Below are 16,539 nucleotides of genomic sequence, written 5' to 3'. Positions count from 1 at the left end.
TTTGAAGCTTTTGTGATGTCGGTTTACATAAACATAGGTATTTTGGGATTCACGCTGTAACAAAACACTTGTGTGGGAATTCGCTGTTTGAATATTTAATTTTAATAGCAGTATGCTAATACCCTTTAAGTATTTAAATAAAATATCAATATCATTTCAATTAAATTATAATAACTATAATCATTATCATTTGTTTTTAATATCATGTTATCGTAACAATAATTTATCTTAGATAAGATTTGTTTATTATCATTCACTTAATATTGAATTAATTATTTTCAATTATGAGATAGGGGTAAAACGCGTAGTAGGATTGAAAAATTTTTTTCAAATAAAAATAGATTTTTATGTTCATTTATTACTTTTAATATTATTTCCGAAAGATTTGAAGTACCTGGGATTTATTTTTGAAAATTATTTTTTCATACGCTGCTATTTTGGACGTTTTATGTCAGCCCTGAGTTCATGCAAAAACTAGTATAGTTGTTCAATTTTTATTAAAATTGAAAAAACTAATTTTTTTTTTCATTTTTTGAAAATAGACCATTGTACTGGAAAATTAGAAAAATTCACCACCAATTAAAATTTTTTCTCAGTTCCGTTAAATCGATAGGAGAAGTAAAAGTTTCACCATATTTAGGATCGAAAAAATGTATCTAGTTTTTTCTTATAATACAAACAAAAAAATTAGAAATTTTATTTTTATAACAGTTATTTATAAAAATTACTTGAATAATTCTATTTATGATAGACGTCTCGAAACTGTCTGTTATCACGTCGAAATTTACTATTATGATTCGAAAATGAGAGTTTTAATTCAGCAATCTAATGTGATAAAGAAATAGTATTTTATAACCCGATCTCGAGCTTCTTATTCGGTATTTTACTAGATATATATAATAGTTTTTGTAAGAAATGTTCGGAAAATTCGCCAATTAGTTCCTATGGCAGGTTACTGTCCTCAGGCAATGAAAGGCGTTTGAAAAATGATGAAAAATTTCGTCACAAGATGACTCAATGAGTTACTTCGATTTTTTGCAAGCAAGCTATAGTACATGTACCTCAAAATTATATATTTTTTTTGTTGACATAATTTATAGCTGACAACTATCAGCGCTCATTGGCTTCATTTCGAGTATATGTTACTCTCTAAATCTGAAACAGTGTATATACACTACTTTTCAGTGGTTTTCACTATTTCAGATTTAGAGAGTACAAAAACTCTTTTAGATATATTTTAAAAATTATTACATACAAATATATATGTATATTAGTGACGACATTAGATTGACGGCTCAATCAAACCATAGAGAAAGATTATTAGTCTCAATGAGTAGATGACAGGATTGTATGATATCATCCACAAGTATAAAGGAAGACATTGAAAATCATACTCCCGTGTTGTTGTACCTTTCGTACTTTGATCCTCTCGTCTTTACAACATTCTATATATGTCTAGTTATTATATGGATACAAATAAGACCGAGATGAGCAGGAAGACAGAGAGATTAAGTTACGTAACAGCTGTGCAGAATGTATCGTCATTAGTAGTTTCAACGTACTTCCTTCTATTAGCCTCGATATTTGTAGTCTGCATCGTCTCAAAAATTATATTTCCAACTCTATTCTATACGAAAATTTCACCATAAATTTTTGAATAATTTATTATACTTGACTATGTTTAATTTTTTACTTCCCGCTATGAAAATTATAAATTTTCAACAATAAAAGAAGAAAGTTATAGGCTTTGGTCCGATTTTCTTATTGTGGATCAACAAAATCTACATGTTTTTCATATAATTAGTGCAGAAAAAATTAATGGAAAATAAACAGTCTCCGGATTAAATTCAATAACTTAAACTTCAGGTAATAGTCAATTTAAAAAAAAATCTTTCTTCTGCCTTCAATTAAATAATCACAATAAATTGGTACCTTCATTTCAATATCTTACATTTAGATACTAGAAGACACAAAAATTTTCTATAATCAATTACTTTGAATATTATTCCTAGCAGTTTTTCTTTTATCCATAATTTTATTGGTAAACTATTCAGTGAGTCTACAAAGCAGTCATCCATGTTTACTTGTCACACCTCAGACTCTATTCTCATTCAAAGTTTATGCCCAACAGGAATAAGAACTGGATGTCATCGTGTGTCGTCTTTCTCTAGTTGCCGCGGTTGTAGTCGTCGTTTCAATGCTCCAGAAAGTAGACGAGTAAATATCTCTGTGAAACGGTAAACGAAATTGAATAAACATTTTGCAACGACTACAGTACGTACTTCTGCTCCTTGTGTATATATATGCATGTATAGAGCGAGAAGTCGCTGAGCCCGGACCTGGTTCGCGAGCTACAAAACCGTCGACCGGAAAAATTGCATTTTATCCTTCCGTTTTTTTTTTTTTTGTATAACGCCATCCTGAGCTTAACAAAACGATGGAGACTCAAAGCTTTTCAACTTTACCTGTTTATAGAATGCAATAAATACATATGAATCGATTCATTTATTTATATATAAATAGATCAATCTATTTTCAATATTTATTCAACGACATTGTGAGATATTTGTTATTCAAAAACTTTTTCTATACATACATTTTGTCTAACCAAATATTGCTAACATTAAATTAATTCCGTGAAATGAAATTTTTTTTATCAATTTTGTACATAAAAGTACTAAATCTCCGTAAATTACAGCGTAAAAAATTTTGGTGTAAAAATGGCCCTCCGCGAATTGACGCAACCGTGTAGTGTGAAATAACGGTGTAAAAATCCTCGGTGTAAATTATCCATCCGTGTAATTTTAACACGGTGTGATATATGTTTTTTACACCATTCAGTGTTACTCGTTGTAATTTTGATTAATGAACAACAAATGAACATTTGTTGCGTAATTACAACTACTTTTGAATTCAAATGTAGTAGCACTTTCGGAAATCGGAGGCAGCACTTACTGGGGCCTAATGGCTGCACTTTTTAAACTTGATCATGCGCAGTGCGACGCATGCGCATTGCCTGTTTCCTGCCTCGTGCCGAGAAGACCCACGCCATTTTTTTTTGCAACGTAAATCTCAAGTGTTAATACATGCTCTTTAATCTTATCATTTTGTGCTCATAAAATGTTGTAATAATAATTTAATAAATACATGCCAGGAATAGTTGGTGGTTGGGATATTGAAAAAATACGCATATTTAAAAATATAACAATATTTCGACACCGAGTCCAAAAATTTTGTACAGTGTATGCTGTAGAAAAGTCCGCAAATAAGTCTTCAATTTTGATGTAATCAAGTCATGAGAAAAAATTTTAAATATGTGACAAAATGGATCCCCATAAACAAACGTAAAAAATTTCATTGATCATTAGTTTATTAATTGGCTCAATCATAATATCAATGAAAAATTCATTTTAAATCACTAACTATTCAAATTTCAATTAAATCATTTAAATCTTAATTTGTAACACTGATTTCAGATTTTAAATACTTTTTTAGTAATGTTTCGGCAGCCTAAACTACCCCATGACGTCCAAGTTTTCCAACATACATTAGAAAAAAAATTCTCTATTAAATTTTGCTGCTCATAATTTTATATAAAATTTTAGGTGATTCATTATCCCGTTTTTTTTCTTTCAATAAAAATAGAAAATTTTATTCCTTAAATTTCATTGCTTAAAAAAATGAATATCATCAAACAGGGATTTACTCATTAATTTTTTTAAATAACATAAATAAAATTTCCTCTTAGAGTAAAATTAACTTCGAAAGAAGTGAATAAATAAAAAAATTATCTACTACGTATTTATTTCAAAAATCTTTTACTGTTTACTAACAAGAAAAAAAATCTTTGAAGATATAAAAATGCAAAAGATACCTTAATGGCCTGAAGATATTTTATAGAAATACTTGAAAGTAAACCCGGATTTCCGTGTCTGACGTGTATCGTGCTTCATGGATATTGCTTTCAATGCCTTTGAGATGTCGATTTAAATATCGTTTCAATGCGACTTTATCTCGTGCTAGTTTTATACACATATATATTTATATACATACCGTAAAATCTTCAGTAAAAGCCCAAAGCGATTTGGTTTCAGATTTTTTTGATACCGCAACGCGTAAGTCTTTGTTTGACGACACTCTTTAAGTCAGAACAGAAAAAATAAATAAATATTTGACCGGTGTTTTACATTTTTCAACGCATCTGTATCAAGTCTCTTGTATTGTATTCATGTTCAATACTTCTCAATATGGATTTTACCTGCAGTGTAGAGACAGGCTTCATCTACATCGATGCATTTATGGATGCAGAGATGCAGATACCCTTAGCTGTACAATCACATCTCTAAAGCTTTCTCTGCCTAGGCTTTGTTTGCCGGAAATCATCCTTTCGTATCACGTCGCTTTTCACTGGTAAGCTTTACTGGTGTGCTGAAATTCTGAAGAGACAACGCAGGGTTGATTTACAGTAATAAAATAGTTAGTATTCAGCCAACCGTTAAATTTAAAGCCTCAGTTACACCACTTGTTTCCATTCCTATATTTTTTGTTACTCTTCAATCCGAGTACTTACATCTAGAGAAATTACTAGTAGTAAAAGCAAAGTAGTGTCAGCCAAAGATTAGTATTCAGATGATTCCAATAATAGTTTGTACTTGAAGATAACTTTTAATATGATTCCAGTTATAGTTTAGTTCCATTTCATTAAATATAATTATTATAATTTTTATTATATCTGATAAGTTTAATGATATTACAATTGTTTTTAAGTGGTAAAGATTTTCTTAAATTCAAAATTAATTGCCATTATTTATTTTTTAATTATTAACTGCAGTGCAATGATACAAAATTTTTTTTAAAAAATATTTTCATAAAATTTAATGTTATGAAAATCAAATTACCGAACTTGGGGCAAAATGGGACACTATTTTTTTCGTAAACATCAGGGGCAAGATTAGACACTATTTTTGAGACAACAAATATTTTTTATTGTTTAAAAATACGTAGGTACAGTTTATAAAAAAAGTGGGGCAAGTTGATCACCCTAGATAAAAGTTTCTTTTAATAAAGGCCCGTTTTACCTCAAACTCGGCATTTCCAGTTTTCAATAAAATAATTCAAATAGAATAAAAATAAAAAAAAATTCACTAAAAAATTCGAATGTAGTAATGAAATGCAAATTTGAGTCATGTAAAATTCACAAACGTCCATGTCATTTTTATCTTGTAGCTTATGTAAAGTCGCATGCAATTTTTACGATTCGGGTAAGTTAAATAAAGTGTTTACATACAGATTTTTTAAAAGGGCTAATGTACATGCGGATGGCAAATCGACGTTTCTTCAAAGCTTATTCGATGCATTAGTTAATATAAAGTATTGGAGAGAGAGATAAAATATTTTTTTTTAAATCTGTGATGAGGATTACAAATTAATGCCCTTTTAGACTATAAAATTAATTGAGATTTAAATTTATATAATTAATAGGTGGTGTAAAATGGGCATTCAACGACTTGAAAGCCCATTTAAGAGATTGAATAATTAAATACTATCCCGCAAAAAAGAAGTTGTAGTCCGACACTAAAATTGCTAACTTTCGTTTCCCGAATCAAAAAACAAATTCTAGTTTAGTCCTCAAAAGCTTCAATTTCTTTGATGTTTTATTTGCCGCTCAGAAAGTAACTCTGCATTAGTACTCATAATCCTCAATGAGAATGAGGTCTAAATGCGAATAATTTATCGGTTTTAAATTATAACTAAGACCTTAAAATGCTCAACCAATGAAAAGTTATACTTCGGACTTTTAAAAATTTTAAATATAAAAGGAAGGAGAGAGAATACGTCGAATGAGACTCTTGAGGTTCAAATGCGGATAAAATTATTCCTTTATGTTTTGAGTATTTTGAGGCTCTAGTCCAAATTATGTTATTCCAGTTTAGTCCTCAAATTTATTTAGGTTTCATCCCGGATGTGATGGTGGAATCGTCAGTGAGGCACCTCCATCACACCCTGCCTCATACCTAACACTGAAGTTACCATAAAATTATAAATGGGTTGGACCTACACGCCACCGTCCTTCTTACGGTTTTAAATAAAATTCATTATTAAGCAAATTTAATTTAAATTGAGTTATTGATCGATGATAAATTAAACGACTCGACTAACGCCACCTATGTGTCCAAATTTCAATTATCATTGCCAACGTGGCTTCGTCGCCAACTTTGGAGTACTGTGTTGAGTTTTGGTTGTTATAACTCGAATTTTAACGCATTTCCAGAGCAATCAGTGGCGGGAGGTTTTCGGATATATAATCGAAATAAACTCCCATCCGCAAAGTAAATAAATAAACAATCACCCGCTCCGCAATCATTTCGGATAATTTCCAGCTGAGATACAGTGCTTACCGCAAATCGTCTATTTCAAAAGACGTTCTTGGAAAAGCTCCGTCACCGGCTTGTTTGTGGATATTTTCGCATAAAAAAATTACTTAATGTTGTTGAATCCATACTTAATTATGTTCAAAAGCTTTCAATAAATTTGCTCAACCATACGTCTAAAAAAAAATCGTTAAAAAAAGCGTTTTTTAACGCTTTAACCCCCCCCCCCCCTTCTTTCATCTGCGTTCGCTCCGTAAATTTGTTACAGTGTATACGTGGTCTATAAATTACCACACTCTTAAATAAACGTAGTTCCTAATCATGTAATTGAAAAATTTTTTTTTCCATAATTTCCACAGAACTTTATTTCCAAGCAATTACAAATAATTGAATTTTATTTTTCTGTTTCCAGATAACACACTCGCCTGCTCAAGTTAAAATTTCATCAGACCTCAGAAAAACAAAATTAAAAAAAAAACTCCAGCGAAATGAAATAAAATAAATAAACATACGACTTAATTAAAATAATACTGCCAAAAGACGTGCACGACTATGAGAAAAAAAATAATCAAATAATTCATGAATTCAATTTCATTGTTCTGCCTCGTCTCAATTGTCGTAAAACACAAGCAAAAGTAAAAAAGTTTAAAAAAAAATAAACAAATAAGATAAACAACAAAAGTAAATAACCAAACAAAAAAAGTATCTTACCGCACAAAATTGTCCACCGAGGCACGTTCAATTTGCGCAAGTTTTTCCCAACAGAATGAACCTTTCTGAACTCAATGAATTCGTGGCCACCACTACCACTATTGCCCCTTATTCTCTTACTTATACAACAACAACTACTTCTACACCTTCAACACAAGAATAACCAGGGTAAAAAAATAAAAAATATTCATAACGCAATTGGTGTAACTACAAACGTGCCGTACTAAACAAAAAATAATTGTCTCCGAGATTATTAAACTTTATTCTACAAAAGTCTTCTTCCCGACCATAAAACGACTGAGTAATTATAATTATTCTAAAAACAATTCCTTTTTTTTTTCTCAATTTCATCACAAAAATTTTACTTAACATAATGACTAAAATTAATTAAGTCATTATTATTATTATTAATATAATTTGATAGTCGAATAAAAATCTTTTACAATAATACTCGGAAATAGTTATAATCGTAATTATTATCGTTGGTTACAAACCGCAAAACGTCATCAGTCTACGTCCAACAGTATAAACGATTCACACGCGTTAAAGCGGAATGAATTATTCACCGTGGATCGGCACGACCGGGCGTCGGTTCAGAGTGTCCGTCCGGTGACAAAGTATCACGATTTACGTTTAATCGCGATTTGCAAGTCGCTTTTACACACAAACTATACAACATCACATATATCTTATAGGTTATATAAATTAAATTATAATATAAACATTATAATTAGTCATAACCCTCTTGAAAAAAACAACTTTTAAACCCCTTATAAACTACCTCATTACCAATCGCGTTACTATCAATAGATAATTTAAAAAATATAAGATAATGTGATATGTAAAATGTGCATAGGGACAAATGAGGCGTAAATATGTGTATTGTAAAAAAATTAACCGGGTGGGTAATGGAATATAAGTTGAGGTTAAGCACCGGATGCTAGAAGTGAATAAAGGCTTAAGGGAGGAAGAAAAAGAGGAAGAAGACTGTAGGGGTGGTTTGTTGGTGGTGAAGGAAAAGAATGGAGAAAGATCGACACTACAGAGCTTATGAGGGCTTAAAAGCCACTAACAACGGTAATACATCCTCTTTGAAGCGTAATACAGATCCCTCGAAACCACGTCCTGGACAAATCAGATGTCTTTGCTTTGGTGGAGTACCGGATAAAGCGAGTCATCATTCCTTTCTAAAGGGATGCATTATAAATTTGGGTATTTGCGTGCTTCTGGCTTGCTACACTCTGCTGGGAAGCTGCATATTTCTTGCTATCGAGGGCGGCGCTGATGGGGGTCTCCAACAGAGGACACTAGCTACCATCGCCAGCAGCAATCAACCGCATCGCAGGAATAACACTGTTTGGTTAAATGAGGTTAGTGTAAATACTCGTTTATTATCTATTTCGTATTGTCTGTGTGTTGAGATTATTAATAGTAAATAGATGGGTAGAGCTACCATGTAATAGCCTAGTTAAATAACGAAAGTGTACATGTGGGAATAAATAAAGAACGCTACTTAGAAATTAAACATTTCAGTTATCAACCATGAAGTGAAGCATTACACTCAGAAAATGAAGTAATTGTGTTTATTATGCTAAATTTTTAATTCCAATCATCTAGAATGATTGGAACGTTTTCCAATGCAAAAATAGTTAGTGTTAAAATTTTATTTAATAGAATTAATAATTATTGGATGATAACTTCTGCAATAAATTTCGTAACAGTTACTATCAGGATGGTAACAGTTACCATCAGGATGATAACAGTTACTATCAAGGATGGTAGTCAATATTATTGATTGCAATGAAAAAATTGATCGAAAATTCAATAATTTTCAAGCACTGCTGCAAAATTGTAAATTTTCGAATACAAATATGATGACAAACATACTTAAGTTTTATTTATAAAATTTTTACAAGAAAATGACAATTTTTTAAAAGTTAAAATACAAGTATTCAAATTATTTATATTATAAACTCGTCATTGGCGTACTAGCCCTATTTTAATTTTACTTTTAAATTGTAAACAAATATTTTCTATTTAAATCTATAATTTAGTAATGTACATTTTATTGTTCAAAATGTTGAAATAAGTTACTGTGCAGTCGTCTAGATCAGCGTAAAATAAAAATGTCCAAGCGACCGAGCTTCTGTCAATATCTTTGAATGATTGAGTATGCTCATCAAAATAAGAATCATTCAAGTACTGAGTAATAAATAATATTAGGTCATTATTAACATTTAGTATTTTTTTAACCTTGTAACTATTATAATTTCTGATGGTAACTGTTACTCTGGATTATAAATATAACTATTTAGAATAATAATAGTAATTAACTCTAGTTAACATACAGGATTGTAACAATTATTATAAATATGATGAATATTACAATCTAAATGATTTTTACAATCATCTAGATAATATTCACTACTATCGGATTGATGGTAGAAATTTGACCATAACTAGATAGTAATTCCTGTTATTTAATTTTCTGAGTGTAGGGTAGAGTTAACATTTTGGGTCAGTTTTGCACACTTGAAAAATTTAAATAAAATAATTTGTAAAATACGCAATGACAATTAATTTTAAAAAATAGATACACTGTAAAACATTTTGGTGTGAAAATGGTTCCCTAGGGTTTTACACGGACTGCTCGCTGTGAATTGACGGTGTACTTTTGACACGGTATGAAGATTTTTTTTCACACCGTTTAGTGTTAACAGCTCAAATATTATTAGATTATATAATCTGTAGATAAAAATTGATAAATAAATTGTACAGTTGTAACTCGCTTCGCTCGGGTGTTAAGGTCCTCACTAGTTCTCTCGTGACACAGCGCAACCTGTCGGCTTATTCTGGAACTGATCTATGCTATAATCTGTTACTTATCCGACTTATATTATAAATATAGTTATTATCACACTGTTGCAATGGAAATTTTATTTTATACTTATTCATTATTTAAAATAAAGTATTAAATATCCAAAAATGTAGCAATGGCCACAAATAATACTACTGCTCTATATTTGTAAAAAAAAAATCATGTTTAAATTTTAATTCTTACTATATTAAAAAAATGTATTTATTCTAGATGTCGCTTTTGTTAACCTCGAGCGCAAGGCGATAAGTGTCTTCTTCTCTTATAAAAATTATTTCAAATGCACGTTTTTGGGACTAAAAAATTCCGTGGAATTAAAAAGACTCAAATTAGTTTCATTAAAATCCTAAAATTTTTTCATTTGTCCTCACACTAAATATTAGAATTTATATAAAATTCCAGGTGGATAGAATAATCCACTTACATATTTTTACTTCCTAATAGCATTTAATAATGCAGTAGTCCGTAGTCATAACGTATATCGATTAATTTATGATAGATATTACGGTCTAACTGGCAATTATTTTGTGGATAAATAAATTAATGCTATTAAAACACCGGGTTACGATGTGGCGCCGCAAAATCTCATTCAGGCACGATGACTATTAGAATATTTTGCCTTTCATTCTGTCACTCTTTCTCTTTGCACTCTCGTTCTATTCTACAAGCCTCAAAATCGTTACATGCACCAACAATTTATCTATTATTATTATTATTACACAATATGCCTGATAGATTCTTCTTTAGAATTTTTTACTCCCAACAAATTCAATTACTTGACAAAATAAATATTTAGTTTAATCAATATACAGTTTTTTTTTTCGAGTAAATATTTGATACGTTTTGTTATTGAATTTTTATTAATGATATTAATTAAAAATATACATGTATCCACTATAAAATTTGCATGGAAAAAAAATCTATTTGATTAAATTTATCAATTAATTACTTGAATATTAAATTAATCAATCAATGAATCAATAAGTATTTAATAAATTAAAACGTAGTCATTAGTCAATATTTTTTGTTAATTAATAAGTAATAATTAAATCGCACCATCAAAGAAGTAGATCGGGACTTTACTAATTATTCGAAACTGTTAATAAAATATTCAATTACTGTTAATTAATTAAATAAAATTATTCGACATTAATTTTTGATTTATGTATTTAATAAGAATGTTTTTTTATTATTTCGTAGACGTTAGAAAGTAAATAAACAGTTTAAAAGAAAAAGAAAGAATAACAACAAAGAAAAAAGATACTAAATCGTAATTTATTAGTTTTCGAGCCGTTTCCCACGTTAGTTCTTATCGCAAATTGTGATAACCCTCTCCTCGCCTGTCGTCGTCTCTCTACCAATTCCAAAGTTTCCACGAGAAGAAGCTTTAAAACGAATTGGTCCGGTGCAATCCAAGCAATTATTTTCACTTATCAATTACATTCTATCCTCGATCTTTGTATACTTTTTTTTTTTTATTATTTCATCTTTACTCTGATATTAATCTTCATTTTTTTAAATTATAGTTTATACTGTTTTAGCAATAAAAGAAATTCAGTTGTATAAAGTTTGAAAAATTCAGTTTACACATCAAATAATCACGTAAATGATGAAAATTTATCCATTGCTTTTCGTAAATCGGCGTTTTTTAATGTAAACAAACACACACTGCGGGCATTTTCACTTACCCGAGTTAAAGAAATAACTTGATTTAGGCGTAATTTTAAAAATTGAAAATAAAGCAAGTCCAGTAAGAAAAAAGCAAGTCAGGCTTAAGTTCTTTTTTCAATAAATGAAAAACACATTTTAAGGTATGAAAACATATTTGGTTTTGACTAGCTTTTGACTAAATTGTCTTACTTAGTACTGATGGACGCCAAATAAGTCAAATTGAAGTCACGTTGTCTTAGAATTGACTTAGTTAACTTAAATTTTCAAGTTGAAAAAATCATATCAAAATTAAAAAAATTGTAGCAGTCAAAATCATGTTAATTAAATCAAAAGTAAGTCAAATAAGTCAAAATAAAGTTTTTTTTTCTGACCTGGGTACTGTTATTTTACTGTATTTTTATCATGGCAATTCCTATGAAAAAAACGCGGGTAATTCAAATTAGAGGTATACGAATAATTCGAAATGTTTCGATGTTTCGAAACTTTCGAATATTTCGAACGGTTAGAATAGCTCGGAATATTCGAATAGTTTGAAAGGTTCGAATAGTTCGAAAGATTTGAACAATTTCAGGTACTAATATAATAATACAATAATTTTTCAATTTAATAAAGCCATAAATACTAAATTTCTCAGATGCAATAATATTATTTACCGCAGATTCGGAAAAATTTCGAACTATTCGAACCATTCGATATTCGACTCGAATATCGAATCGAATCTAACTATTCGATTAGAACAAGATTCGCATACCCCTAATTCAAATGTTTTTTTTTTTCTTCATTTTTGCTATTAGTTATTCAATATCGTTTTCCGTAGGTAAATAAGAATTGCCATTATCGTACTGTCAAAAAATTTTTCTTGTTAATTAAACAGATGTAACTTTTTTTTTTAGCTTAAAAGAAAATACATGGTTAAGTAAATAATAAAAGTAAATTGACTAGTTAAAATATTGCATGAGCGTTTGAGGTGTACACTTTTGGAATTTCCAAATTTTTTCTAAAAATTTATATTTTTCCACTTAATTAGAACGGGGTATTACAGACATAATTAATCGGAAATTATTAATTTATAACAATGGGTATTTTATCAGAACAATTTAATTTTATATTCATGCAAATAAAATTAAATTATTGTACTTGGACAGTCATAAAGACTACCGGCTGCTCGTGATAATAATGATAATAATAGTTTTAAAAAATAATTGCTTGTCATTAGATGCTTCGGGATGCACGGAATCAAACAGTCGAGAGTATTTGGCAAATAACTGAACATTTAAATATTCTCTACCACGATAATTGGACACGTCTAGCTGAACAAGAGATAGCGCGTTTTCAAGCTACACTCGTTAAAAAAGTCACCGAAGAAATGAATGCTAATCAACACGCAGGAACATACACTGGAATTACAGCAAACAATGATGGGCCAATCGAGAGCAAAGTACCCGAGTATGAGTGGAATTTCGCCAAGGCATCTTTGTATTCACTGACAGTGCTGACCACTATCGGTGAGTAATTGATCTAAAATTTTTCTAAGCTTCATAACAGTTTTATTTTGTTTTTTGCACGCCTCGGAAGCGAAGCGGAGAGGTTGTGCTTTATAACCGACCTGTCAAGGTCACACGATTTCCACTCATTAAAGTGCATATATTTTTTTTCTATTACTCTTACACATTATGAAAAGCACATCAATATAAAGCTGAAACACTAATAAATAATCCTGATACTTTTTTTAATTTGTCTAATATGTATTAATATAAAAAAAAGTTCATTAAAAAAAATTTATCGTGGATGTCCATTAGTCTGTGGTTCAAAAAAACGGCGTGGTACGGATATCTCGGGAACGACTTGACGAAACTACTTAATTTTTTTTTCAAAATTTTCAGAAATAAGCAAAGAAGGTTCCTTTCGAAAATCACTACTGTAGGCCTTCTCGTTTTTTTAAAAATAAATCATTACGGTTAAAACCGGCAATCTTACATGTAAACAAACACACACTGCCGCCATTTTTCATTAGGAATGTTCTCCTTATTTATTTTTTTTTTTACTTTTATTACCGTATATTTACCATGGAAATTTCTATGGGAAAAGAGCGGGATATTCAATTTTATTCGAAATTTAACTTTTAAAAAAAAACATAACATGAGCTTTCGAGGCGTGCACTTTTGGATTTTCCAAATTTTATATATTTTTATTTAACTAATGAATTTTCATTAAATTAAAAAGCAAAAACGTTTAAAAAAATTCTAAATTAATTTAAAAAGTTTTTACACTTATTTTTGTTTTGATAAACGAACACAATTCACAATGATTGAACTAAAAATAACAATCATAATTGCAGTAATGCTTCATTGAATTTTTCTCTCAATATTTTCTCGTGTTTCCGTTTCATTTCTTCTTCATTGTTCGTCGGTTGTGGATTATTACTGTACTATGATTATTATTATTTTTTTTTTTCTTCATCCGTCAAAAGCCCATTTACAATATACTTATACTTCAAGTACCGACATAAGTATAAATTTAATGGGATAAGAAAAAACAAATTTAAACTAGAGTAATTGCTATGAACTTTTTTTAAAGCCACTGTAAAAATTCAAATGAAACTTATAATAACGTGAAATTTTTTATTTATCTGGTACTTGAGTCATGTTCACAAGAACGAATAATTGAAAATGACTTGATATTAAGCGAGGATAGTTTCGAATCCTATTTCAATTTAATGAAAAAATTAATTACTTATTATTTTTAAAAATTTTATTTATGAATAATAATTATATTCATAAAGTTGATAACTTATTCCATAAATTTCCGAACTGTTTAGGTAATTTAAAATGAGTTTTTGAACTTAATAACCGGCGTTTTAAATTTTGTATGCATGAGACTTTGATAGAAACTTCAAAACCGTCTTTAAATTTTAGATTTAACTTTGTAATGATGATAGTTAGAGAAATAATTTATTAATAAATAACAGAAAATTGGACAAAATATTAATAATAGGTTTCTAAAAATATGAGGGAACCCAAAGCAAAATGAAACACCATTTACGAAAAAAAATCTAAAAAACGATTGACCCTGCGGGCAACCCTAAAACTTCTCGCGTTCATTTCGGTCAAGATCGTCGTCTCAAAAATTCCATAGAAATTCTATAGAACATCTAGACTCAGGGCTCGGTGTTAAGAAAGAAAATTTTTTTCCTTCATTTCTATGTGCTAGCCTTCTTCTAAAAGATTGACTGATACCCCTGAGGCCTCCAAACATTGAACGGACGCCTTAGTTTTCGAGAAAATTTTTTGAAAACAATTTTATATATTTTTCTTTTGAAAAATATTTGAGAAAGGTTTTGGAAAATTCAATTTTTTTAATTCCGTTCTAAAATCATATATGCATACAATTTTATAACTTATAAAAATCTTCGATACCATACAGTATGGCGTTCGCGCCCATACTGGCATAGTGATATCCGCAAAATATTTCTTACCGTGTAATTAAGAAACTCTACAGTTTTGGCTTCATTGTAAATTTAAATAACAAAACATTTTAATTAACTACTTGAATTTCAAATAAATTGAGTCAGATGTTTTAACTAGTGTATACATAAATATATACATAGTAGAAAAATGAAGATCTCAAATGTCAGAGAGAAAACATAAATCAGTGGTTTGTAGTTTGTATAGCGTAGTGTTTGTAAGAAAACGAGTTGGTTAACAAGGTGCATAGTGTCGAATTCCAACGTCAGGAAATCTCGGTTATTTGTGATAGTAAGGTAACTGTTAAGTTTGAATAGAAGCTGTTGGTGAAGCGTTAGCACTAGCAGAACCACTGGGTAGCAGTATAACAGTAGCAGCAGCAAGTAAAGGTCAAGTCAGACATGAGGAGAATAGAATATAAGTTGAAATAGCATAGCAAGAGTTGATGACGAGAGGTAAAAGCGAGAGAAATGAGAACGGCGCACCAGCAGTTGAGTTCATGCGGTCGTATTTAGCTTGGTAAATAGTACAGTTGGCTAAAATATACTGTACAGTACACAGTCAACTCTCTGAGGCTGTGGCTACACCAGAGATTTTACGAATAGTTTAATTCTACACTATTTATCTTCTGTAATTATCCATACTGTCAGACGGTTTTACATTCAGTTTAGTCTCATTATCTATACTAACCATTAATAATTATGATTTTTCACTTTTTTGCTGATTCATTTAAGTACACAGTAACGAAATTAAATTTTAATTTAATTACAAGTGACTTATAATATTTCATTTTTATTCAGGGCTTGAGAATAATTTTAAATTACGGATTATTCATAGCGAATTAAAGATTTTTATGCAAATTAAATATTTTGAAGGGTTAAAATTATTGAGAAAAATTTAATAGTCGAATAATTTTAATTTTTTGAAGTATTCGAACACTGTCCTTACGCCTTTAATTTTTGCACACCTCAAGCGCGAAAGCGCCCTTATTAAAAGAAACGATTTCGAACGATTAGAAAGAAAAAATTTTAAATACTTTTTAATGCTTTTGAAGACTTTGGATACTTTTGAATCACCCTTCTTATGGGAGTTTAACACTGCATTTTTATTTTTACTATTGTTATTATTACAAAAGTAAATTGTTTTTTTCTTTTTTTCTTCCCATCAACTACTAGCAGCAGCACTAGCGTAAAACAGTAGGATAGAAAAAAAAGATATATACAAAAAAAAATGAGGGATATTTAGAAAAAATTTTAATGAAAAAAAAATTAAACTGGAATTAAGAAATAAAAAAAATCAAATTATTAATTTCAAAGTTGAATAAAAATTCATAATAAAAAAAAAATAAAAGTAATGATTAAAAATAAAATGAGCGATTGAGGTGTGCGATTTTGAATTTTCCAACACTTATTTATAATATTAATAGAGTTTCGTTAATAATAATTTA

At 29.5% G+C, this 16,539-nt stretch overlaps 1 protein-coding gene across 3 annotated transcripts in view; it reads left to right on the top strand.

The window, feature by feature from the left end:
- Positions 1 to 16,539, top strand: part of LOC130667515 (TWiK family of potassium channels protein 9-like) — a 345,622-nt gene that overhangs the window by 240,662 nt on the left and 88,421 nt on the right. For all 3 annotated transcript variants that reach the window (XR_008989849.1, XM_057469143.1, XM_057469145.1), the window contains 2 exons: positions 6,784 to 8,452; positions 12,845 to 13,133. Coding sequence is in view for 2 of the 3 variants with exons in the window: in XM_057469143.1 (XP_057325126.1) it covers positions 8,105 to 8,452; positions 12,845 to 13,133 (637 nt within the window). In the remaining variant the exon portion in view is untranslated. The remainder of the gene's footprint in view (positions 1 to 6,783; positions 8,453 to 12,844; positions 13,134 to 16,539) is intronic.

This window comes from Microplitis mediator, chromosome 5 (assembly GCF_029852145.1).
Source record: "Microplitis mediator isolate UGA2020A chromosome 5, iyMicMedi2.1, whole genome shotgun sequence".
In the NCBI taxonomy this organism is placed as follows: domain Eukaryota; kingdom Metazoa; phylum Arthropoda; class Insecta; order Hymenoptera; family Braconidae; genus Microplitis; species Microplitis mediator.
The sequence above is the reverse complement of the archived record's forward strand: the minus strand, read 5'-3'. Positions and strand labels throughout refer to the sequence as shown.